Raw genomic sequence first — 26550 nt, 5'->3', positions numbered from 1 at the left:
ACTCCTTTAGAATAAAAGCAGCGAGCGGGGTCAAGTTCTCCACTGGCCTTTTAATTCAAGTATTGTTTTTCTGGATATAAACAGAACGGAGAGCAATTAAAATAACTGAGGAGGGATTCTTATAGGGTCATTCAAAACTGGTGATGGTAAAATAGACCAGTAGTTACATACACAAGGTTGATCATGGGTTGATGGACCTTAATGATACTAAGCATGGCCTGATAATGGTTTTAGAGTACCGCAGCATTGCTGTAAATATGAATTTTGAAAGAAAATGTTTAATTCATGCATATATTAGACATTTAGCATTTGTTTTTGTTTACATTAGTAAATGCATTCACTAACATGAACTTACAGTTAGCAATATAGTTTTTCAGCATTTACTAATCTTTGCTAAAGGGATAGTTCACCCAAAAATGACAACTCCGTCATTATTTACTCACCCTCGTCTTGTTCCAAATCGATACGAGTTTCTTCATTCTGTGGAAATTAAAGACATGTTGATAAACGATGGCAAGCACACAGTCGACGGCACCCACTGACCCCCACAGTAAAAATAACAAATACTATGTAAATCAGCGGGTACCGTCAACTGTGTGCTTACCATCATTTATCTAAATATCTTCATTTGTGTTAAAGGGACACAATATGCAAATTTTTCAAGTTAAACATATGATTTTTACAGTTTTGGAATCCATTCAGCTGATCTCCGGGTCTGGCGCTACCACTTTTAGCATAGCTTAGCATAATCCATTGAATTTGATTAGACCATAAGCATCACGTTAAAAAATAACCAAAGAGTTTGGATAATCCTCCCATCCAAAACCTGCCTCCTATGCAGTTACATCGTGCACCAAGACCGACGGAAAACCAAAAGCTGAGACCCTCTGGCCAGATATGGCTAGAAACTATACTCCCACTCTGGCGCAACAATCAAGAACGCTGCCGCCGCAACATAGCTGCAGGGGGCGCAATGATACCACGCACTGCCCGAAAAATAGATATTACGCCCTGCCATTGAAAGTTACTAAGGGGACTATTTTCGGCTGCTGCGCAACATCATTGTGCCTCCTGCAGCCACGCCAAGGCGGCAAAGTCCCCGATCACCACGCCAGAACGAGAGCACAGTTCCCAGCCACATTGGCCTAGAAAATCACAACCTTCAATTCTCCGTCCGTCCCAGTACACGGTGCAACTACAGAAGAGTCAAGTTTTAAATAGGAAAAATATCCAAACTCTTTGGTCACTTCTCCAGCGCAATGCTAATGGTCTAATCAGATCCAATAGATCCCGCCAAGCCACGCCAAACGTGGCACAGCCAGACCCGGAGATCGGCCGAACGGACTCCAAAAATGCAAAAATCAAGTGTACAACTGTAGGGGAGCAGGAAAATTAGTATATTTTCAAAAAAAAAGTGGAGCGTCCCCTTAAACAGAATGAAGAAACCCGTACAGGTCCACAACAACATGAGGGTATGTAAATGATAGAATTTTCATTTTAGGGGAACTATGCCTTTAATATTTGTTAGAGTCAATACAATTGTTTATTGTGCATTAACTATAATGTTAACAACTTTTGTTGTACAAAATTCAATAGCAAGTATGTTAAATAATGCACAAGTTGCTTACAATTGACACAGTACATTAATCAGCACAGCAGTAGTTTAATTGGTGAAGTGTTGCGAGCAACTCCAACATCAAGGGTTCGATTCACATGGAATGCATAAATTATAGCATCTCATACTGCATCATTGGAATCAAATGATATGAGTTACTCACTCTACCCCCCCCCCAAAAAAAAAAACTGTGGAAGTGACAGTATCTCTTAAATTTGAGATGCAAACTTTCTCTACCATAGACTCTGACCACCCTCTATGACTAAGTTATGCCCCGTCATGTAGTCAGAGGCATCAGATGCCAAGTAAACTACTGCAGCTTGGAGGTCTGTCACTTGAGCCAGTCGTCCGGCTGGGATGTCTGACAGCCAGCGCTGAACCAAAGGCTCCAGACTCTCTGAATGGATGAGAGGGGTGTCAACAATGCCTCTGTAGAGAGAGAGCGAGAGAGAGAGATAAAAGGAGAGAAAAAGAGAGAGATATCAAGCAAGGTGACAGGGTTGTTTTCAGCTCCTTGCTTCAGTTATGGCATTCAGAGTGACATAAAATGAAGTTGGCTATCCTTCAAGGACTCTGTGATCGTGTTTACACTGGTTCACTGTCCTTTAATGGGTGGATACTGTGATTGATACTCTCCAGATTGACTAGGGGGTCTTAAAGGAATGGTTGACCTAAAAATGAAAATTCTGTTAAGATTTACTCGTCTTTGTGAGCTGTTCTGTTCTATCGAATAGAAAGAAAAAGTAATCCCGTCTGTCACGTTCTGAAAGAGAGCAAAGAAACACCAAACCACTTTTGTGGTGCTTACTGTATATTGAACCCTGCATGTGAAAACCTAGCTTAAAGCGATACTGCAAAATTTCCACGATTTACTCACCCTCAAGCAACCCGAGATACATATGTCCATTATCTTTCAGACGAACACATTTGGAGTAATTTTAAGAAATGTCCTTGCTTTTACAATCTTATGATGGGAGAAAACAGGGATCAGGGAACAACTGGGGATGGACCCTAAAAAGTGCATCCATCCTTGACACAAGCAATCCATAAGCCTCCAAGAGGTTAATAAAGTTATTTAATCAATGGGATATTGTAAGAAAAATATCCATATTTTAAAGGAAAACACCACTTTTTTATAGGCTCATTTTTACCGTTTTGGAATGCATTCAGCTGATCTCCGGCTCCGGCGGTACCACCTCCAGCATAGCTCAGCACAACCCACCGAATCCGATCAGACCATTAGCATCACGCCAAAAAAATCAAACTTATTGAAACTCGTTGGTTATTTTTTAGGCGCAATGCTAATGGTCTAATCAGATTCAATGTATTATGCTAAGCTATGCTAAAAGTGGTATTGCCAGACCCGGAGATCAGCTGAATGGATTCCAAAACGGTAAAAATCAAATGTTTATCTCTAGGGGAGCTGGAAAATGAGCATATTTTAAAAAAATGGGAGTATCCCTTTAAACTTTATAAACTATAATAATAAGTAGCTTCCGGTAAGGACGCCTCCTTGGACTAAGGCCATTTACAAGAGTCACTGCGCAGCGTACCCATGGCAACCAAGGCTAACTACACTAAAACTCTTGCATGAGTCCAAGATGGCACCATTACCAGAAGCTAGTATTACATCTTATAAAGTTATAAATCGCATCAAGTACCCGCATAAGACCTTTATTAACCCCATGGAGCCATGTGGATTATTTCTGTGAAGGATGGATGGACTTTTTGAGGTTTAAAGTCTGAAGTTGTTCTCTGTTTGGAAGGGCAAGGACATCTACTAAAATAACTCCAAATGTGTTTGTCCGAAAGATGACGGACATGTGTATATCAAATTGCTTGAGGGTGAGTATATCATGGGGTAATTTAGATATTTGGCTAGAGTATCCCTTTAAAGCAGTGGTTCTCAATCCTGGTCCTGGAGGCCCACTGCTCTGCACATTTTGTATGTCTCTCTTGTCTGACACACAATGAGATCTCTGCTAATGAGCTGATGATTTGAATCAGCTGTGTTAAACAAGGGAGACATACAAAATGTGCAGAGCAGTGGGCCTCCAGGACCAGGATTGAGAACCACTGCTTTAAAGGATTAGTCAATTTTCTTAAAAGAAAAATCCAGATAATTTACTCACCACCATGTCATCCAAAATCTTGATGTCTTTCTTTGTTCAGTCGAGAAGAAATTATGTTTTTTTGAGGAAAACATTCCAGGATTTTTCTAATTTTAATGGACTTTAATAGAGCACAACATTTAATCCTTAACTCAACACTTAACAGTTTTTTCAACGGAGTTTCAAAGGACTATAAACGATCCCAAACGAGGCATAAGTGTCTTATCTAGCAAAACGATTGTCATTTTTGACAATAAAAATAACAAATATACACTTTTAAAGCACAACTTCTCTCATGTAGATCCGGTCGTGATGCGGCAGCGTGACCCCACGCAATACGTCATGACGTCAAGAGGTCACAGAGGACGAACGCGAAACTCCGCCCCAGTGTTTACAAGTGTCTTGAAAGAGGACCGTTCCGACGTTGTTGTATGTGAACTGATACTAATTAATGTCTTTGTGGCAGTTTATTGTTTAAAATGGTCCGCAAATGTGCGTTTCATATATGTAACACGTGACCTCCGTACGTCACTACGCATTTACGTTAGGTCGCGCTGGACCGGACCTAGACGAAAAGTTGTGGTTTAAAAGTACATATTTGTTATTTTTCTTGTCAAAAATGACAATTGTTTCGCTTGATAAAACCCTTATGCCTCGTTTGGGATTGTTTATAGTCCTTTGAAACTCCGTTGAAAAAAGTGTTGAGTTAAGTATTAATTGTTGGTGTCTATTAAAGTCCATTAAAATGAGAAAAATCCTGCAATGTTTTCCTCAAAAAACATAATTTCTTCTCGACTGAACAAAGAAAGACATCAACATTTTGGATGACATGGTGGTGAGTAAATTATCTGGATTTTTCTTTTAAGAAAATGGAATATTCCTTTAAGTCTTTTATTTTGTGATTTAGTGTTTTCTGTATAACATTCTAACTATGAGACTTTGTTGGAGCTCATTGAACATTTTGCAGTATATTAAAAACAGGTGGGAATGTAAATAATTATAGATTTGTTTAGTTTGAGTGAATTATTCCATGTGGGACTGTCAAGTGTTGTCAACGATGAGTGGATTTCAGTGTTGCTCTTGTCCTTACCTAAAAAAATAAATGAATAGCAAATTGTAACAAATGCATTTCATGCCAAAGCTGCCGCATGGGAAATCCAGCTCATCTGTTCGCACACTCCACTAAACAGCCGACAAATTTAAGCCCGGTCGAATAGATTTCGTTGGCCTTGATACCAAATCCGATGCCGGGGCTAAATTAGAGGCACTGAAGTGGCATGTGACACCTTCGGTTAACGTATTCAAATCTCAATTATATTTCTCTTCCGCAGTGCTTTATCAGGAAACCAGTCCTGGCAATCAAAGGCTTACTGTTTTCCCTCAGCCAATTTTGTAGATAATGCGGCTTATCACCGCCGCGGCTAAAGTTGCCAATGAAATCAGGCGGCAGTCAACCTCGCACGCGCTAATTGTGGTTTCCCCCACCCGTATGCATATTTACAGACCGTCACTTTGAGGAAATCAGCGGCCCATTGAGGGACCTTGTGTTTGAGGGAGGAATGGGAGGGGAATGCTTCCATGTAAATTCAAATTAGAAAACAAGCTGGTGCAATATAGAAATAAATAGTGTGTGTGTGTGTGTGTGTGTTTATGTGTGTGTGTTTGCTGTCTATCGCATCTCAGGGGCTCAGGGATGCTCGGCTTCGAGCGACACACGCATACTTCCTCTCGTTCCTTTCTTCCTTTTCTTTAGAAGAAACGCTCTGACAAATAGATACAAACAAGGCCGGCATTGTTTCGCTGACACTTCTGTTGAAGAGGCTAATTTGAATCCCTAATTGATTGTAACAATTAAAGAAACTGTTTGCTGTACTCATCCCCTAAGACTTCATCCAATTAAGCCGGATTGCATTGTTTCACGCTGTAATTTAGTAACAGAGTCTCAATTGTGTAGAAAATAATGCATTTTGACCCTGTCAAAACAAATTAAGTTTACACTTAAACATCAAAACATTTCTCTTTGCTTAATTGGTGCAAGAGGCATTTTTGTTTGTAAAATCTGGCATTGATTCATGAGTTATATTGCAAAACATAATACTGCGACGTGTGATTCTGCCGCGCACATGGTACAATTTTTTCCAGACGACCGTCGCAGACAGTATAATATATTTTAGTGAGATACCGTGCAACATCTGTGCGTCATCTTTTATGCCAGACTGTTCGATTCACATCACAGCCATATTTTGCTTTTCTCAAATGAAGCAGGAAATTTCTGATACGGCTCCAAAGCTAAAATTCATCATGGCAGACATAGTTTGTGGTCTGTTACACTTACGGAGAGATGCAGTTGACTCGAACCCCTCTGTCGATCCACTCGGTACCCAAGGTCTGTGTGAGCTTTACCACCCCAGCCTTGGATGTATTGTAGGAGAGTTGTTTCTGTGGATGTGGCACTATGGAGAGAGAGACAGACAAACAATTTAAAAACTCATGATGAGCATTGCATTCTGTGTTCGAAACTAAAAGAAACGAGTATTTTTAACGTAAAAAAATTGTTTACTAGAAAATATAAATTCTCTAATCAAATGCTAAGCTATCCCAGATGTGACTTCCTTTCTTCAATTAAACACAAATAATTTTACATTAAAAAGTTATCAAGATATGTTCCTAAATGGGAGCCAAAATGGCAAAGCTCCAAAAAGCACATCCATCTATCATTAAACTAATACAGATGACTTCATATTTGACCCTGGACTACAGTCATAAGTAGCAAGGGTATATTTATAGCAATTGCTAAAAATAGATGGTATGTGTCAAAATTTTTGTATTGTTTGTAATGCCAAAAAAATCATTAGGATGTAAAAATCATGTTCCATGAAGATATTTTGTAAATTTCCTACCATAAATATATCAAAAGGTAATAATCATTAGTTATATATTAGTAATAAATTTAATTTTTGAAAATGTACCCCTATGACTGAGAGAAAACAATTAATATTTGCGCTTATTTAAGGAAATTAAAATTTAAACAAACAAATCTAATAACCTGTGATATATTTAAATATGGCACCATAAATCTAGTTGTGTACACGCTCAGAAATACTGTAAGGTACAAACATTGTCACTGGCGATACCCTTTGAAAAAGTATATTGACATACTTTAAAGTTGACAATACTTTACATACTTTAAATATTGACAACACTTTTTTAAGTGTTAATATTATAGTTATTTACACTCTAAAAAATGCTGGGTAATTTTCAATCCAGTGTAGGGGTCAAAAAGGGACAAGCCCAGCTCCTTGGGTTGTAATGTAACCTATGCTGGGTTGTTTTAACCAAAAATGCTGGGTTGTTATAATGCATTGTTGGGTCAAATATAAAAAAAAAAGTTAATTAAACCCAACTTGTTGGGTTGGGCTCGTGACTTTTTAAAAATAACCCAGCACATTCTAAAAACGAATGTGTTAAAAACAACACAATCAACGTAGACACATCTCTGTGTCATTATTGGAACAACACATTTTGCTGTTACTTTTATTTATTTTAACACATAATCGACACAAAATTACACATAGTGTGCGTAACACAAAAAAGTGTAAACAATTTAACTTTTAAGAGTGCATTAAAACCATTGCAACAGTCCTTCCAGAAAAACGCGGGCAAAAATCCTTGATCTAGCGGCACGTTTTCTTAAAAAATGCGATGGAATATGCGGGATATTTATGCAATTGTATGCAATGAAATTGCGGGAACTTGCAAAGATTGCGGGAACTTGCAAAGATTGCGGGAACTTGCAAAGATTGCGGGAACTTGCAAAGATTGCGGGAACTTGCAAAGATTGCGGGAACTTGCAAAAACAATTTTCAGCTTTTGCAGCTTTTCACGTCACATAATCACATCACTTCATAACGTTACCATGGCAACAGGGGACATGGCTGCGCTGTGTGAGGTAAATGCAACATTTTTCAACTTTCTGCTAAGATATATGTGATTTTTGCTACGAAATGCGGGGATTATGAAATTATGCAAGCCCCGCATATTTTGCGCATGGAAATCTGTAATTTATGCTGCGAAAGTGCGGTGTATTTGAAAAAATGCGTCCCCCGCATAAATATCCGGACTTTGGCTGATTATGCGTTAAATCATGCAATCGCATAATCGTGTTTTTCTAGAGGGACTGATTGCAATATGCACAGTTGCAATATTTAGATATTTATACACTTCTTCTAGTTGTCATATGTGTGCTTCACCACATGATATGCTATATATTGCTAAATAAGCTCAAAATTTTCATTTTAATCGAAGACATACACTTGAATCATTTGGATTACTTTAAAGGGGACATATCATGAAAATCTGACTTTTCCATGTTTTTTTGAGCTAACACTTCACATACGCACTCTGGGGACACCAAAGAGTTATTCTACATCTTAAAAAAAGTTTTGTGAAATGTCCCCGTTAATGATGGATGTGCATTTGGAGCCCCATATAAAATCACATGACAACATTTTAAAATAAAATTATTAATTTGTGTTCAACTAAACAAAATAATTTGTATACATCTGGGATGTCCTGAGGGTGAGTTAATTATGAGTGAACTTTTATATTGGGGTAAACTATTCCACTTTAAAAGCACTATACAACTATTTTGCATTAAAGTAAATAAACCAGCTTTCATTACCAACACTTTAAAATCCACTTAATATTCCGTAATGATCTGAACGTGTGATTAATACAAGGCCCTATTACTTCATTCTGCTCATAACTCAACAAGAAGGCCCTGAACTCCAATGTGACATAAAAACACTTTCATTAGCTTTTGGGACCCCGCAGATGAAGCGATGTAAAATTAATTACTCTGTATGTTCAGCGTGCATCATCTTCACGAACAAAGGCAAAACGCCATTTGTTTGCCTTGACCATCACAGATGCTCGACGCTGCGTGCGTTGCGGGGAAAAGGGGGCTCGTTTGATTAATCATCGCTGGGGAGGCTCCAAGTTACATGCAACTTTAGTAGTTAACCTCGTCACCCGGTGATCTCACTGCCAAATTGCCGAGGTTGGGAGCGGGATGATAAATACGGCACAGCTGTGCGAAGGCAGCGGCCGGTCCTGTGGAGACGAGTTTGCGTTTTCCGGTCCATCGTTTGTTTTAAAGGAGAACTGCTAACTGGACAATGCTTAGGTTTTGATGGGCCTGGTTCCTACGATAAAAGAAACAGCGCAACGGGGCGCTGTTGTACCCCTGTTATTCAAATAAGTGGCCGCTGTGGGCTTACAAACAAGCTTTAAGCCTTAAAATGTGGCTTATCAGACTCGAAAATGCCGACAAGCATTAATCCTCACGGAAACGTGTAGATAGAAGAGCCTTTTTATCCAGCATCAGTCGCCATTGAGATTTTAAAGAGCAGTCGGCATGGGAGGGTGAAAAGGTAGGAGGAACAGAGAGAGAGACGTATCTTAAATCATGTTTAACATCCATCTAGTTTGAATTTTACTTTTTATAATGAGGAAGATACAGCGGCTCAGTAATCTGTATATTTCAGAGATATTGCAGATCACAGTGATGTCATCAGCCTCTGATTTTCATCAAAGGTCATTGACTTGTGAGTGTTAAAGGAAAAGTTCATGCAAAAAAAGGCATTATTTTCTCACTCTTATTTAATTTCAAGCCAGAACGTTTTCTTGTTTATGTGCAAGTGTAGCAATATTTTGCAAATTTTGATGTACGAGACCACACTTTAAAAATGCTGGGGGTTTTTAGGCCCAGAGTTACGTAAAATATGGACAATCCCAGCCATTGGTTTATTTGACACAACAATGGTTTAAAAACAACCCAGCATTTTGGACTAAACCATCCCAGCATGGGTTATTTTAAACCAAATGGTAGGTTTTGTCCCCAACAACCCATCATTTTGTAGAGTGAACCTATCGTTCATGTTAGGTCAACATGCAAATAACATGCTTGGGCTGGAAAGCATAAAACACAAAGCCACACAAATGGTTTCGAGAAGCATTTGGGTGATTCTCGCGAAATTAGACTTATGAGGTGTCATAAAATATTCTGATAAAAAAAGTAAATGCAAAGTAAGAGTATCAAAATAAGAAGCATACAGTTACAAACATCTCTTCGTGTACTATTTTGCACATTTCAAATGACATCATACAAACCAATTTTGTTGTTTTTTCCACATATAAGGGGAACATTTTCATTACCGCAATGTGTCCATGACTGGATTTGGGTTCTTTGACATGGAGCTTTGACATGCATGTTATACTATAAACGTTTACAGTAAAGAAACGTGTGGTATTTGGTGATCATTTGTAAATGTAAAGACAATAATAAGGAATATAAATGTGTCCAAGACCAATTTTCTCATCCTCCGCAACAATTTTCAATCATTGTTTAAGCCCTCAAGGAACTAACATTTTCAAAAAAATTATTGGAAGGGACATAATTGACTGTGACACTCAAGTTGGCTACCAGGTAAGCAGTTTTTATTTTTTCTCCAGATAAAAGTTGAAATTTTATTTGCGGTAATGATAATTTTTATAATGATAATCTAAAAAATTTAAATAATTCTATAGGAAATATTTTTAAATCCTCTAAAAATAATGGTTATAGTAAGTTCAGACCTTAATCTTATATGTGCAAAAAAAATTGGCTTTAAAGGAATATTCCATTTTCTTAAAAGAAAAATCCAGATAATTTACTCACCACCATGTCATCCAAAATGTTGATATCTTTCCCTGTTCGGTCGAGAAGAAATTATGTGTTTTGAGGAAAACATTGCAGGATTTTTCTCATTTTAATGGACTTTAATAGAGCCCAACACTTAATACTTAACTCAACACTTGACAGTTTTTTCAACAGAGTTTCAAAGGACTATAAACGATCCCAAACGACGCATAAGGGTCTTATCTAGCAAAACGATTGTCATTTTTGACAATAAAAATAAAAAATATACACTTTTAAACCACAATTTCTCGTCTAGGTCCGGTCCTCAAAGCGCTAGCATGACCTTACGCAATACATCATGACGTCAAGAGGTCACAAAAGACGAACGCGAAACCCCACCCAGTGTTTACAAGTGTGTTGAAAGAGGACCATTCCGACGTTGTTGTAAGTCAAATATACTAATTAATGTCTTTGTTTAAAATGGTCCGCAAATGTGGTTTCATATATGTAACACGTGACCTCCCTACGTCACTACGAATTTACGTGAGGTCGCGGTGGACCGGACCTAGACGAAAAGTTGTGGTTTAAAACTGCATATTTTTTATTTTTATTGTCAAAAATGACAATCGTTTCGCTAGATAAGACCCTTATGCCTCGTTTGGGATCGTTTATAGTCCTTTGAAACTCAGTTGAAAAAAACTGTTAAGTGTTGAGTATTAAGTGTTGGGCTCTATTAAAGTCCATTAAAATGAGAAAAAACCTGCAATGTTTTCCTCAAAAAACATAATTTCTTCTTGACTGAACAAAGAAAGACATCAACATTTTGGATGACATGGTGGTGAGTAAATTATCTGGATTTTTCTTTTAAGAAAATTGACTATTCCTTTGGGCTTTTTAAAAATTCTGATGCTGGACACCTTCTAAGTCTGGATTTCGTGAGAATCACCCATTTGAAACGCATGTTCATATCTACTGTATGTTAAAGGGATACTTCACCGATTTAGCATTCAGCTTTGTATCTGTAGAAACCTGGCAGTATTACTGAATGACCATGTTTCCCTCCATCATTTCCCCCTGAGAGGAGAGATATCTGCATTTTGGTTCTGCAAAAAAGTCCTCCGATGATGCAAAAATCGTCATATTACATCATCGGAGGACTTTTTTGCAGAACCAAAATGCAGATATCTCTCCTCTCAGGGGGAAATGAGGGAGGGAAACATGGTCATTCAGTAATACTGCCGGGTTTCTACAGATACAAAGCTGAATGCTAAATCGGTGAAGTATCCCTTTAAAGAGAAGGGGATAAAATGTAAAAAACATTGTGCTATTTGCCAGATGGACATAGGCAGTGTCATTGTGCATTTTAATTGGACTTTCAAGATGTATTCCCCACTTTGGCCACAACAGCTCCCATCTGATTACACATTATGACAATATTATAACAGATGTCCAGGCCAATAAAGAAAATTCCTGAAGGACTGTATGTAATGTGAGTAATTGATCACTTTGTTTCCCTTGCCCTCCACTTCCTCACTGCTCTCTCTCTCACTCTCTACTTCCTGTAGCAGCATGCTCCCGTGTTACAGATTGCACCCACAGTTGGGACTAGCGTCCATATGGTACACAAGTTTATTGGCTACTTGACTACTCTGTTGATGGAGTGCTGCTGTTGCACAGCGAGGGACCTGTTGGAAGCATTGTGTTACGCTGTGTCGCAAATAGCGGTCTTTTACAGCGTGCGGCATAAAAATCAAACGCTCGTTTTTCCACAGTTAAAGCCTGAGCTACAGGACCTGCGGCACACCAGGAAGTCCCTTTACATGCGGCTGCACCACAGGTTGCAATTTAAAGCCCTTTCAACTGAGTAACAGGGTTTTTATGTTTTTAATGATGCAAAAACCGGCTTTTCATGTGCAATATTGGAGTTTAACAAACAATATGGATAAGTAAACAGCAAAGATTTTTCAAAGATTTTACATTTTTGCTGGTCAATTTCTAAGTGGTTGCTTGGGTTGTTGGCCCAACAAAAAAGCCCGTCCATAAGTCTCTATGACATTCTGGTCCCTACACTATAAACATTCCTTGTTGCACTCAAATTTACAATTAATTTTAACTTTATTGAATAGTGAGAAGTTGCTATAAATTATAAAAATAAAGTTGAAATATCTTAAGCTAATTCACTTAATTTTTATAAATTATACAACTACTTACTAATCAAGAAAGTTGATTAAACTTAAAAATTTAAGTGCAACAAGGATTTTTTTACAGTGGAGTGTGAATTGTGACGCTTCAATTTTGGTCTGGTTTATTATGTGCCAGGTAGGGTTGCATAACGATTAATCACGATTAATCTATTGCAGAATAAAAGTTTGTGTTTACATCATATATGTGTGTGTGTGTGTGTGTACTGTGTATAATAACTTTGTATAAATACACACACACATGTATTTATATATTTAAGAAATGTTTACATGTGTATATACATTTGTATATTTATGTATAACTTATATTATATATAAATACTTATATATATATATATATATATATATATATATATATATATATATATAAAATTATACATGCATGTGTGCATATTTATATATACATAATTATTATTCACAGGTCACACACATATATGATGTAAACAAAAACCTTTATTCTGCAATAGATTAATCGCGATTAATCGTTATACAACCCTAGTGCCGGGCATAAGCCATGTCACTGTGTGAAGTGAAAAAAATTTAAAAAGCTATGCCGAAACTACAGATATATTGCAAATGTGCATATTGCAATGCTTTGAAATAACCAAATTATATTAATACTAAAAAGTTGTTGTGTAGTCAAAGTTTTCGGTCAATGCAGATAGAGAGACTGGCGAGACAGTGAGAATCATGCTTTCTTTTGCTAGAAAAAATATGAAACATATGCTGGTTATAGTTTTTAAATAGTATTATCATACTGCATAATGTATATTGCATCATTTTGCTTCAATATTGTTTAGCTCTATTATTTATGTCCACGGCACAAACTCTCAACCTGATCTTATGAGAATTTGTATGTTATTTACAAGTTGACTAATTCATATTAAATCATATGAAATGAATCGTACAATTACTAAAAAAAAGTCAATAAAGATACTTCAACCCTAACCCCGCTTCTAAACTTAACATCATGTTGCGAAAGCAAACTGGGTCATACGAATTAGCCACCTCTAAAAGACATACCATGTAGTTGCCAGGTTTCATACTGCACTGAATTCATAAGGCCAAAACTGGACGATGATGAGGGCCGCTTATAAAACTTGAGCACAGTTTTATGTTTGCGCAAATTCTCCAAAACAAAAGCAAGCAAATGGAGAAAAACCTAAAATGCACCAGTGAACTTTTCTTTCTTTCTGAGTATTACTACTTCTACATTCTCGTTTCAAAACCCCACCCCTGCGTTTGATGAGAGTATTAAATTCAAAGGGAAGAGACAGTGTAATATCTCAGCTTATGGCGGCATAAAAATCATCACTCACCTATTAAACTGGCCATGGAAGCTGTGTTGATTATCTTGCCGTATCCCTGCTTCAGCATGACACGACCGGCCGCCTGAGGCGGTAATTTAAGGGAGAGAAGAGACAAATGTGCTTTCAGAGGAACATCACAGTATTGACACCTTCACTAATCAGACCTCCACGTCTACAGGGAGAAGAATAACACTCCCTGGATGGGGAGAGAGACAAAAAGTGTCAAAAACTTGCGGCATTCATTTTAAATGCGCGGGAGGCATCTCCATCACCTTTGAGGTTTGTGTAAAACGGCTTACTCTGATTTATCTGGTGCCTGGCAGGATTTAATGTCTCCTAATGCTGTAGGTATGAAATCACTTTCTTTCACACCTCTCCGTTCTCCTATCAAAGGTTTTATTCCGACTGCCGGAAAATGTCAGAAAACTAATGGAAAAGTTGTTGCTCATATACAAAAGCAATTAGAATCCACTAAAAGTTTGGGCAAATATAAGTAATATCAACTGTGGAAGAAACGCAAGTACATTTTAAATGCAACTTCCGAAAAAATAAAAAATTGTATAATTGAAAATTGGTACAAAAATGCTGTTTTGGCCAGTCCAATCCAGTTGCACCTTCCCACCTGTCATTTTGTTTAATACAAAAACATGTTGGGTTAGGTTTTAAATCTTTGTCCCTTTTTCATGCACTTAAACCTAAGTGACCGTCACTGGTCCCACTTTACAAATAGTAGGTGCATAACGCCTCGTCTGTGTGTCTATAAATTCAAAGCGCCTAATGTCTGCCACATCATTAATATAAAACATCTAAAGAAAACCGGTCTTTAGTGCTTTATCTGGACTGAAATTAATGACAAACAAATGTAACTGTGATGGGGTACCTGGCAACACATGAAAGTCCCTCTGAGGTTAACATTAAAGGTTTGGTCCCATTCCTCCAGACTGGTGTCCTCACTGGGTGAGTTTTTGTTAATGCCAGCATTGTTGCAAGCAATGTGAATTGTGCCCCATTTTAAAACAATGTCATCAATCATCTTATGAACGTCCTCTGGTTTGCTAATGTCTGCTGAAACGGCCATACTGGAAATGCCTGGAATGACATGGGTACATTAAAAAAATTAGCATGTGTGTGGATGCATATAAACACATAAATATATGTATAAATTACTGTAGCATGATATATATATATATATATATATATATATATATATATATATATATATATATATATATATATATATATATATATATAAATTGTATATAAGTCTATATTAAAAGGAGTAATTTAATAGTAATTTAATTACTGTGTCCCAGTTTAAAAATTCAAATATATCTGAAATAAATACACATAAATGTATGTTTATATATAAAATAAAAAATCTGATAAATGTATATTTTTATTATGTGCAATAAATAAATACATATACAAATATATACATATACAATATATAAATATATATACAAACTGATATGAGAACATATAAAACAAATAGGGGCGGTTTCCCGGACAGGGATTAGACTAGTCCTAGACTTAAACACTTTTAAGAGCTCTCCAAACTGAAAACAACTTGAACTTACATTTCTTAAAATACATCAGTGCCCTTTGTTTTACCTCAAAATGCACACAGGTAATGTTTTTAGTAAGGCATGTTTGTTAAAACTAATTATATTTCCTAATTAAACTAAGGCCTAGTCCTGGATTAAGCTAATCCTGGTCCGGGAAACCGCCCCATAATGAAACAAAGCTAAGCCACAAAAGAAGTGAAAAACCTTTTTAAATGCTCTTATTCAGTTTAGTCCTATGATACCATGGCACCATCTGCTGGAAAGATCAAGCAGCGTAAACTGGTCCATTTGAATATCATATGAGCTATTGAAGACAATAAAGCACTTTTTACCTTTCAGAGTTAGTTCATGAGCCACATTCTCTGCTTTCCCTTTATCCATGTCTATAATGGCCACTTTGGCTCCGGCTTCCCCGAGAGCGTGAGCGAAGGCTCTTCCGATGCCCTGACCGGCCCCGGTCACATAGGCCACTTTTCCATCCAAACGCAACCGGTCCAGCACTGGCTTCCCTTGAACTCCTCTGAAGACCTCGTCGTAGTTCACTGCGCTCTATCAAACATACATTATCATAATGCTGTATAACAGTTTTATATTGCCATGAATCTATTTTTCTCCATCAATTGTGAACTGTTAAGTAGCATTATAGGTTTGGACTGATATGCAGATAAAAAGCAATTATTTTGACACTGGAGTCAAAAAGTACAGTATAAAGTGTAAAGGTTTAAGCACTTAAAAATCCACACTGGATCTTTAAGTGTTAGGTGTAAGTTATTTCCAAATGCAGTTGGGTGATTCTCACGAAACCATTGAAACACCACGGCACTAATGATTTTAGCTTTAAAATGTATAAGATAGTAACATTAAAAAGCATCAGAATTAACACAATACTGTGTTCTACCTTGCACAATGTGTGATTTCAACATAAGAATTTATAATTGTAAATTTAATCTCATTTTCTGCTGAAATTCTCATTACCGCAATGTGTCCGGCTGTGTTTGAACATGCGTTATGTTGTAATTTAATCAAATTAACACAAAAATATTGAGAAAAAAATAAATGGATGTTTTGCTACTACTTTAGATGACAGAAAAAATATTTACTGAATATTCATGTATAATAATAATGAAGAAAAAATTAGGAAAATGATGTGTCCATGCCTGATGTTCTCATCCTCCGCAACACTTTTTGAGAACAGTTTAAGCACACATACAGAATTTTAATAAAGTTTGATTTTGAGTGACCAAGCACATGGACCAGTTACTTCAAGATGGCTACCAGGTAAGATCATTTTTTTACAGTTAATTTGAAATATTGTCTTGTCATAATGCTTACACAACATTTTGATTATCATTACCGCAACAGATGCTATAAATGTTAATTTAATTAATAGAAGCATAATACTTTGATTTTAAATGCATGTGCAGAATCTCCAAATTATGTTCTTTCAGGTTTGTCATGCCATTTTGAAAATATGTCAGTGTTGATTTTTTTCTGACTGTTGCTGTAATGAGATTTTTTAGGACTAATTTTTTAAATTATGTTACAAAAAGTGTTAAATGATAAGTAAACGTTTTTAAATTAATGTTCCCATTTACTCCAGACTTTGTTTTTCAATGTCTGGTGGGAAAAAAGTAAATTTAAGCAATTTTTACATTTTCATGCTTGTCATGTTTAAAACCAAGTTTTCGTGAGAATCATCCAGTTATGGCTTACCTGCGTGTCTGGCTGAGGTGTGTACGGGACTCTTCGTATAACAGTAAGACCATCTCTTAAAGGAATAATGACCTTTATAAAGGGATTAAACAATATGTAAAATTGTGTATTGCAAAATACAGGTTTATATAGCCTAGTTACATAGTAATGTTGCAATATTTAATTTTGAAAATACTCGTAATGAATTAGCACTTTAGTAGCATTAGTGTTTTGTTGAGGATCTAATACTGTACCTAACCATAAATAATCAAAATCTAAGGGCAAGTGTGGGGTACAGTATACTACTGTTATGAAACTGTAATCTATACAGTGTGAAATGTAAGTTAATCAGTTACCGTAACATAAATGTAATTAATAAATCGGAAATAAAAATTAGTAAAGCTAGTTACAGACATTTGGTTCAGATACAGTGCCGTAAGATTATAAAAATAATGCTGCCTTCACGTCCTGTTGGATCTATCGGAAATATGTGTTTCCTAGACGGAAACTGGAAACGAATGGTCTTTCAAATTGTAGTTCCAGCTGAGAAACTTAAGTTTTCAAATTGAGCCAGGGAGACTGATATTTTTATGATCTTTTCTGAACAACAACTAAATTGCCTTTAAAGTCTTTCAAATGTATGTACAGAAATAACCATTTCATGCGAATTGTATGTTTTACATGCAAGGATAGCATATATTTGACTGCATGGTTGAAAACAGACAGGACCAGTGGCGGCCGGTGATTTCTTTTTCGAGGGCGCACGATCCAAAGCTTGTCAAAACATGTTAGTAGGCCGTTGTTTGTGGCTTGTCGTGTCAAAATATGTGTTTGGAATGTAATGTGAACTTATGTGCATCACTCATCATGACAATATACGTGCCCTCTGCAGGCACTTGGAAAGATAAAAAAGAAAAAAACTTGCTTAATCTCGTGTAATTAATGTTAAAGGGGAGATATCATGAAAATCTGAATTTTTCCATGTTTAAGTGCTATAATTGGGTCCCCAGTGCTTCTATCAACCTATAAAATGTGTAAAAGATCAACCCAGTAACTTAGTTTTTGTAAACAATTCTCTGCAAGCATGTGAAAAAATAGCTCATTGAAATTTGGCACCCCTTGTGATGTCAGAAGGGGATAGTACCGCCCCTTAATCTGCACTATCCAACCAAGACACTGACATTTAGTGCAGAGATCAGCTCATTTGCATTTAAAAGGACACACCCAAAACGGCACATTTTTGCTCACACCTACAAAGTGGCAATTTTAACGTCTTATAATAAATTACCTATATGGTATTTTGAGCTAAAACTTCACATATGTACTCTTGGGACACCAAAGATTTATTTGACATGTTAAAAAAATGTCCCCTTTAAGTGAGTGTCTTGTGAATGTGACTATCTCTTTTATCATAAACACTTTCAACACGTGTGTGCAGCAGGCACGTATTTTGACATGAAGCATAATGCAACACAACTAACTTGTAATTACGACTTTAAGGAAAAATACCACCGGTTTTCAATATTTTACTATGTTCTTACCTCAACTTAGATTAATACATACCTATCTTTTATCAATGTGTGCACTTTTAATCTTTGTACAGCGCTTCTTGAATGTGTTATCATTTAGCCTAGCCCCACTCATTCCTCATAGATATGTACACTAGATGTCGCCTTGGCTACAGCATTTCATTGGACCGAATGCGTCAACTAGAGCCGCCATCTTGAAACAGGGGAACCCCGCATCAGCGTCATGGTAGGCAATGGTGTAAAAGAAATAAAATCACCATAAATCGTCATGAACACGATTTTCTTGGTTTTCTTTTAGTTCGTTTCAACAGTCAGACATGTATTTAGCATTGAGTCCAGAAAAAAGTTAAAGATTTGATTTTATGACAATTTACTTTTTCTAACTATAATGTATAGTTCTAATAGCCCTAACATCCACACGCAGCATAAAAGTCCGGTATCGTCCATGAATTGGAAGTACAGGCGGAGATAGCAGCTTTACCTAGATACTTCCTATGACAAGACCCCTGTTATAAGATGGCGGCGGTTTTGACGCATGCTTAGAACCCCTAGGCGACATCTAGTGCACATTGTGTTCATTTCGATGGCTCCAAACAAAAGTTTTATTTTTGTGCCACCATACTTACTCATGTAACTACTCAGGTAACAGTCTTTAAATAGGGAAAACATGAACGTGTTTGGTGGCTTCTAAATTCATCCCTGTTTGGAGCCATAGGAATGAATGAGGCCAGGCCAAATGCCAACACGTTCACAAGGCTCTGCACAAAAAACAAAAGTGCACGCATTGAAAAAAGATAGGCATGTACTAATTAGTCCAAGTTGAGGCAAGAACATAGCAAAACACTGAAAAACAGCGGTGTTTTCCTTCAAGAAGTGGGAAGTAGGACAATTCCGATAGCATGTGAAGGCAGCATAGGTTTTCTAACATGTATAAAAGCATCAAAACACACACACCTGCTCTACACGTGGATCATTTTTGACAAACTGATTGAAATCTCTCAATGCTACCCCCATATCATCTGTTGAATCCTTGAGATAAACTCTTCCTTTAAACAGAGTGTTGTCCACACATATAACTCCATCTAAGCGCAGAAGATTATGATCCAGGAGGAACTTGTAATAGTTAATGTAGTTCTGTTTGTCTGCGTCAATGAAAACCATGTCAAACTGCTCTCCTGCGGCAGCTAATTCCTGCAAAACAGTTAAGTGATTAAAACTGTATACAGATTTACCATCTATTACATTCAAAATGGGCTGTCTACACAAGACTTATCTAAAACTTTGGGCCCTATCTTGCACACAGCGCAATTGACTTTGTCAGTGACGCATGTATCATTCGTATTTTGCACCGGCGCACAGCGGGGTTTTCCCTCCACAGACGCACGTCGGCAAACTAGAGAATGAACTTGCGCTCCCTGGGCGGTTCAGCGTAAAAAAGGAGGCGTGATCCGGCGCAAACCATCCCTGATGCTATTTTGCAGTTTCAAAAAACAATTGCGCCACTGACCAAAAAAAAACTAGTCTAAAGTCAGTGGCGCGTTGCGCGTGGTTCATTATGCTATTTTAAGGGCGCATGCTTGACCAAAATGTATAGCGTGCACAACTTTGCTTATCTAATCTACACAGACGCAACAGATATTGCATCATATTATGATGCAAATCATAAATTGTTACAATAAAAAATATTAACACATGAGATAAGGGAAATCATTGTGGTGAGCATTGTGGTGATAGTTTTTATTTATTGTGTGGCTGCGTTAAAAAATTCTCATGCAAATAACGATTAAAATATCTTCATAAGTTTGTTGTGTGGCTGTATTACGTTTATTTTATGTAAATATTAATAATAATTAAAATGTTTTCATAAGAAACCTTAATGTATATGAACTTGATTTGTAAGTGTACTTTGGGGTTGGACCTTGCTTGCATTTCTTGGGTCCGATTTCAAAGCCCCCAAACCCTTTCAGCGGTGAGGGTGGACGCAGCGATGACCTCTGCTGGCGTCAGGTCATGTGTAGAGGCAGATTCACCTCCCGTTACACGGCGTGCCCGATTTATGCTGGCAAGCTTGGGATTTCCCCGTCTCCTGACATCATTGTAGCGCTTGGCGCAACGATGGGGATGCCAGCTGATGAGAGAATTGCGGCTATTTCCTGTCACGCCTGTTTAACCGACGCTGATTTGGGCGGGTTTCTCATATCCCCATACAAAACAACTTCTCTGTCTTTGACTGCTCTTACAAGAACGTCGGTCTCCTCGGCTGTGAACCACTCCTGGCGTGCGCCTGGTAAATCCGTCATAATAATAGCAACCCGCCATGGAACTTGCGCCTTTGCGTTTAAAGGGAATGTTGGATAGCGTTCTGATTGGTTTATTTGACGTTACACCCAAACCACACCTATGAATAATGAACCTACTTCAGACCAACCCCTTATTGATTTGCGCGTGGCGCAAGAGTTATTTCTCCCGCCAGACAATAGCAACAGCACCCAAGATCCGCCCACAAAGTCACTTGCGCTTTGCACTTGCGTTTCAGATCGTTAAAATAGGGCCCTTTCTGTTTATACAGTACAAATGTGACCCAGGACCACAAAACCAGTCATTAGGATAAGACGTTATTTGGCAGATTTGAAAATCTAAGGGTGCAAAATTTAAGAAAAGTTCTCCAAATGAAGTCCTTAGCAACTGCATCCACAAAAATAAAGTTTTGAAATATTTACGGCATGAAAATGACAAAATATCTTTATGTAACTAATGATTTTTGGCATAAAAGAAAAATCTATAATTTTAATGCTGGATACAATGTATTGCAATGTATTGGCTATTGGAATTCAAGATACCCATGCAACTTAAGACTTAAGGGTTTTGTGGTCCAGGGTCAATCACAAATATGAAATGTATATTATTGTTTAACAAAACAAATTAAAACAAAAGTCCTTACAGGGCAGAGAATATCAAGTCAGAATTGCTTAAGTTAGCTAAAACCTATGCTGATGGCAAACATGTGATGATAAAGAGCTGTGTTTTCCCACCTTCAGGGTATCCATAGCAGCCCCTGTCCTCACAGTTATCTTTTTACCATGTGGAGACTTGTCAAATATGGGCTGGGAAAAGTCTTTCAGATAAGGCTCAAGCTCACAGGCGACGAGTTGGCCGTCCTGTGGCAAAGCTTCTGCCATTGACAATGCTCCATATCCAGTGAACATTCCTATCTCCAAGACCCTCTTTGCTTTGCTCATGTGAACCAGCATCTTCAATACTTGACCTGTAGAATAACCAGATTTAATATACAGCGTGTGCATCAAATCTTATTTATGTATGTTTGCTTTTTTTGAAAATCATTTGTAAGGCATTTAATATTAGGATATTGTTAAGACATAAAACAATATAAGCAATATGCATGTGGCTATTTTGCTACTCATACAGAAAGACATGGTCATTACATACAGGTTATAGTCTCTATAGAGGGTATGCACATGACGTCACCATCGGCGAGAGGGACTGCGCTTACGCCCACTGAGTGGCAAAAGACAGAGCGGAAGCATTTGAGTACAGCGTGATATCTGCGAAAACACGGTGAAAACGTGTCCAAAAGGGGAAAAGCTGTTGTGCGATAGACTGTACTAACAGATTAACAAGAATTCGAAGCTATCGTTTTACAGACTGCCAAAAAACACCGAAAGGAGAAGTAAATGGATCGTTTATGCCAACGTCCACAGACCACAGGTGGGTTGATAAGTTGCTAGGGTCACTATTAAGCAGAGGTTTTAATTTCTACAGTATTTTTCAAGTATTTGTATTTTATCCGTGTTTTTCTTTGGAAAACACATTCTGAAGCATATTATCACAATTTTTATTCTATTACATTTCATAAATACATGTGTTTGTTTTACATTTAATATTTAAGTACATAAACATACTTTTACTCAAGTACACAATTTTAATGTAATTAGGTATTAAATAAATTTTAATATGCAATATTAAAGAATACACAGTATGATTATATGCTTTAGAATGTAGTGAAGTAAAATTTTTCTCAATACAAACATCCCAATAAAGCACAGATGCTTGGAAAATGTAACTAATGTAACTAAGTATTGTCCACCTCTGCTATCAAGTCCAACTTAATTTAATTTAAGCTGATAATAGTCAGTTTTACTATCATTTTCGCAGCAGCCCCTATGAAAACCAGCCATTTTGTTGCACGTTTTGCCACTCAACCGGGCGAGCTCTCGCGTGGTCCCGTGGAAAAGTGATAGGAAAATTCAATTCAATAGGAAATTCCGGCATAGGAACTAAACTTGATAGATGTGTTATTAATATTGGATTAATACCTTCTACCTGTCCAGTAATGCATGTATTAGGAAGCCTGAACAAGGTTTTTCCATCCTTATATACCTTATCCCAGTCATGGGTCATTGATTTCCTTCAAAAAAAGAACAATAATTATTATGTTTAATATATTAGCTAGTATTATAGCTTCATAAAATATCTTTATAATAACAGGTACCACATCTTTATAATTGCACATGAATGGCAGCCACTGCATAGATCAGAGGTGTTAAACTCAAGGGCTCATTTATTGTGGCTCATTAGGCCTTGCAAATTATTTTATTGTTATTATTAAAAAAAATTCAGGACCTGAAAATGCATCTAAATTTTATTATCGGCACAGTGAAGCCATCTATCCAGTAGATGGCAGTGTCTGTATATCTGTTTTTCCCAGTAGGGTTCTTCTAGTCGAGTGATTATTTTTGGAAATTTGTTCTTTGATGTATTACGATTTTGATTAATTTAGAATATCAAAAAAATTAAGCATGTGCTCACATACAGCACAAGCATGTGTTTTGGTTATCAGATTTATTTATTTTTTTAAATAAACTGTATAAATTGTTGTAAACTCAGATGCAGGCCCGGGATGAAACTGAGTTTGCCACCACTGGTATAGATCTCATCAGAATGAATGCATTCTAACCACAAATTCACATCCTAAACAAAGATACATCATTAACCCAACTGATCATCTGCAACCTACAAGTTTCATGCGAACAGTCACCTGTACAACTCGGCCAGCGGTTCACTCTCTGGGCTACTCATGCGTTCCAGGTATCCATCCAGACCGCCGGCGATGTCCAGGGCCTTCTGCAGATGATCTCGTAGTTCAGCTGGAACATTGGCATTATTCTCTGCAATCTCTTTAGCTTTTTGCAGGTATTCAACAATGAACTCCACAGGAGTATCTGAAACTAAGATTGAAAAGACTTTTTGGTTCCCTTGCTATTTCAATCTCAATGATACTGCATACAATACTGTAAATGCTTCAACTACAGTTGCCCCCCAAAAATGTTCATCCAACAAATTAACATGATGTGACACATAAATTGTAATTCAATTGTAAACCTCCATTACACTTTGTATGGTAGGTAATAGCATATCGGGCAAAGAATCATCTGCTCAGTGCTCACCAGTACTCCACAAATGGGCCATCCCATTTTTCCATTGGAAATCTGTGGTCAGATGCAGCAATCCCTAACAGATCTAATTAAGGCAAAAATGAACCTGGCTAGAGCTAAACACAATATTAACACTAAGTTGAAATATAGTATTAGTCAGCACCTCTTTTCAGAGATGTACAACTGAGTTATATAGGCTAAAACTAATGGCATAATCAACATTAGAGTAGTGCCACCTTGAGGCAGAATTATGCAAGGACATTGCACAGTCTGTCAGTAGCACGTGCGTGTTCAACAAGTTAAAAAAATGTAAAACTTGAAATCCCCATGAAATCAAAATTGATGACTTTTTGGATTTTACTATGAATATAGTATTTTATAACACCTCGGTGGGTATTTAACTGTGGTTAGATTTCAGAGCAAGAGTATGCCACATATATATCTGTTGCCAGCAGCTGCTACTGGAATGTATTACTCTCACATGGCATACTGTCACATGATTCTGTGCTCTTTGAAAAGAGTCTTATCAGTCATGTCACTTTTATCATCAATCATACCAACAACATGGAGCACAAAGATAAAGAGATGCATAGATTTTGCCTTTGATTGACCTCTTTGATTTAATAATTCATAATCAGGGTCAGTGACAAAAACGGTTTGGCAAGATGAGAAATTCACAAGTCTTTTAAAAAACTTGTTTTAAAAATGCATCCGGTTTAGTATATTTATGTTAATTTAATGCAATAAAATAATTACATTTGCACCATTTAAGTTAAGACTGAATGGACCTGAAAATGTCAAAGTGTAAAAGGCAATTGCGGCACTTATCCACCTTAATGGCATGTAAACGTAATAATAAATTTTTTTAAATATAATTTGATTATTTCTAAATGTAAATGTAAATCTTAATGCGTTTTTGTAATATTTGTCATGACATATGCTGAAAACAGCTCTGTTTTCTAAATAATCTTTGACAAATGATGTAAAAATGTATGTTAAAAAAAATCATATTACACATTTATACATTTAATTACATATTTTTTATGAATATATTTATATTTTCATTTAAAAAAATACTAGTTACACCAATTGACACAGACCGGTTACCCCACATTGACATTTTCGCAATCATCCCCCAAATATTATTTCAAAATTATATAAAACCAGAAATTTTAGACTTGGTTCTCAAAAAAAGAAAATGTATGCAAGTAATCTGCAATTTATTTTGACCTTTTACCCTTTTACATTTAATTGAACCTACTGACACAAAATTATTAATAACTTAATGTCATTGACTCAGCACAGTGGATCTGAATATATTTAGCAGCTGATTATTTTGAGAAATTATCATATAAGATGAATATAAAATATGTAATATTTTGATCTTAACTTTATACATTTAATTTAAAAAATATAAATAAAAACATATAATTTGATATATTGGCTTTTTCCAGGTCTGACATTTTCTCAGATTTTACCATTTTCGCTTGGGGTTAGACAAACTTTTTGTTACATTTCAGACCTCATAACCCAAATCCCAAATCTAACCCCAACCCCAGGCGACAATGATTTAAAAATAGGAAAAAAGAGAAACCAATAGGCTCCTAAAATGACACGGAAAGAAGCGTGGTTTTAAGTGGATAGGATTGTATGCACCCAAAATTAAACTTTTGTGTATTGCTATTTATACTCATGAGAATGTGAACACACTGACTCACCAGCTCTGGATTCAGAGTTATTTTCAGTTGTCTGTGTACAGGAATCGTTGTAAAGCTATGTATTAACCATGCATCTTCTGCAACATGCACGAGTTCAGAAAACGTCACGCCAAATAAATTAATAAACCGACTGTCAGTTCAGCATTTGAATATACAAAGCAACGATACCTCTGAGGTAATTCCTACCTTTTGCTGCATTCATAGCGAACTCTCGTAGTTAAATGTGGACGGTTGCGTTGGTTATGTTAGTTAAACCCAGCTAGCACCTTACACAAACATCACGTAACAAACTTACACAAGTTTACAAATTCAGCGCACTTCTTCGTGTGCTACGTAACGTAATTGCGTCGCGATTGGGCGTGTTCGACTTCACGCAACGCTGCGCAGACCGATCGCCTATCTAAGTACCGCGAGAGCACAGTTCGAATGCACAGTCTAGATTCGTTCTCGCGGTACTTGGATGTCATATTCTAATCAGACTGCGCAGCGCAGCTTGAAGTCGAGCACGCCTTTAATGTCCTGAGGCTGAAGTCTCCGCCCAACTTATCTTTTTTGCATTTTATTTCTCGTTTAAGCATCAATTTAAGTAACTCCTTAGGTAAGGTGAAAAGTATCCTCGTTGTAGTGTTTAATAGTTCAGCAGACCGTTTATTTAATGGTTGTGTTAAGAGACGTTA

The 26550-nt window shown here is 36.9% G+C and overlaps 1 protein-coding gene across 2 annotated transcripts; it reads right to left on the bottom strand.

Annotated features, from left to right (window-relative positions):
• Positions 1-1473: 1473 nt before the first annotated feature.
• LOC129451276 (uncharacterized) lies at positions 1474-26248 on the bottom strand. Of its 2 annotated transcripts, none has more exons than XM_055214376.2 (11): positions 26060-26248; positions 23759-23948; positions 23037-23128; positions 21735-21967; positions 19657-19893; positions 17195-17266; positions 15814-16030; positions 14797-15005; positions 13926-13998; positions 6062-6179; positions 1474-2044 (listed from the first exon to the last, which is right to left on the bottom strand). In XM_055214376.2, the coding sequence occupies exons 1-11, from the start codon at positions 26073-26075 to the stop codon at positions 1849-1851; spliced, it is 1653 nt and encodes a 550-aa protein (XP_055070351.2). In that variant the 5' UTR covers positions 26076-26248; the 3' UTR covers positions 1474-1848. The 2 variants fall into 2 exon arrangements, with proteins under 2 accessions (XP_055070351.2, XP_073726502.1); XM_073870401.1 differs by lacking the exon at positions 26060-26248 and adding an exon at positions 24168-24204.
• Positions 26249-26550: the final 302 nt, after the last annotated feature.

This window comes from Misgurnus anguillicaudatus, chromosome 8, assembly GCF_027580225.2.
Source record: "Misgurnus anguillicaudatus chromosome 8, ASM2758022v2, whole genome shotgun sequence".
Classification (NCBI taxonomy): Eukaryota; Metazoa; Chordata; class Actinopteri; order Cypriniformes; family Cobitidae; genus Misgurnus; species Misgurnus anguillicaudatus.
This window is presented reverse-complemented; position numbering and strand designations above follow the sequence as displayed.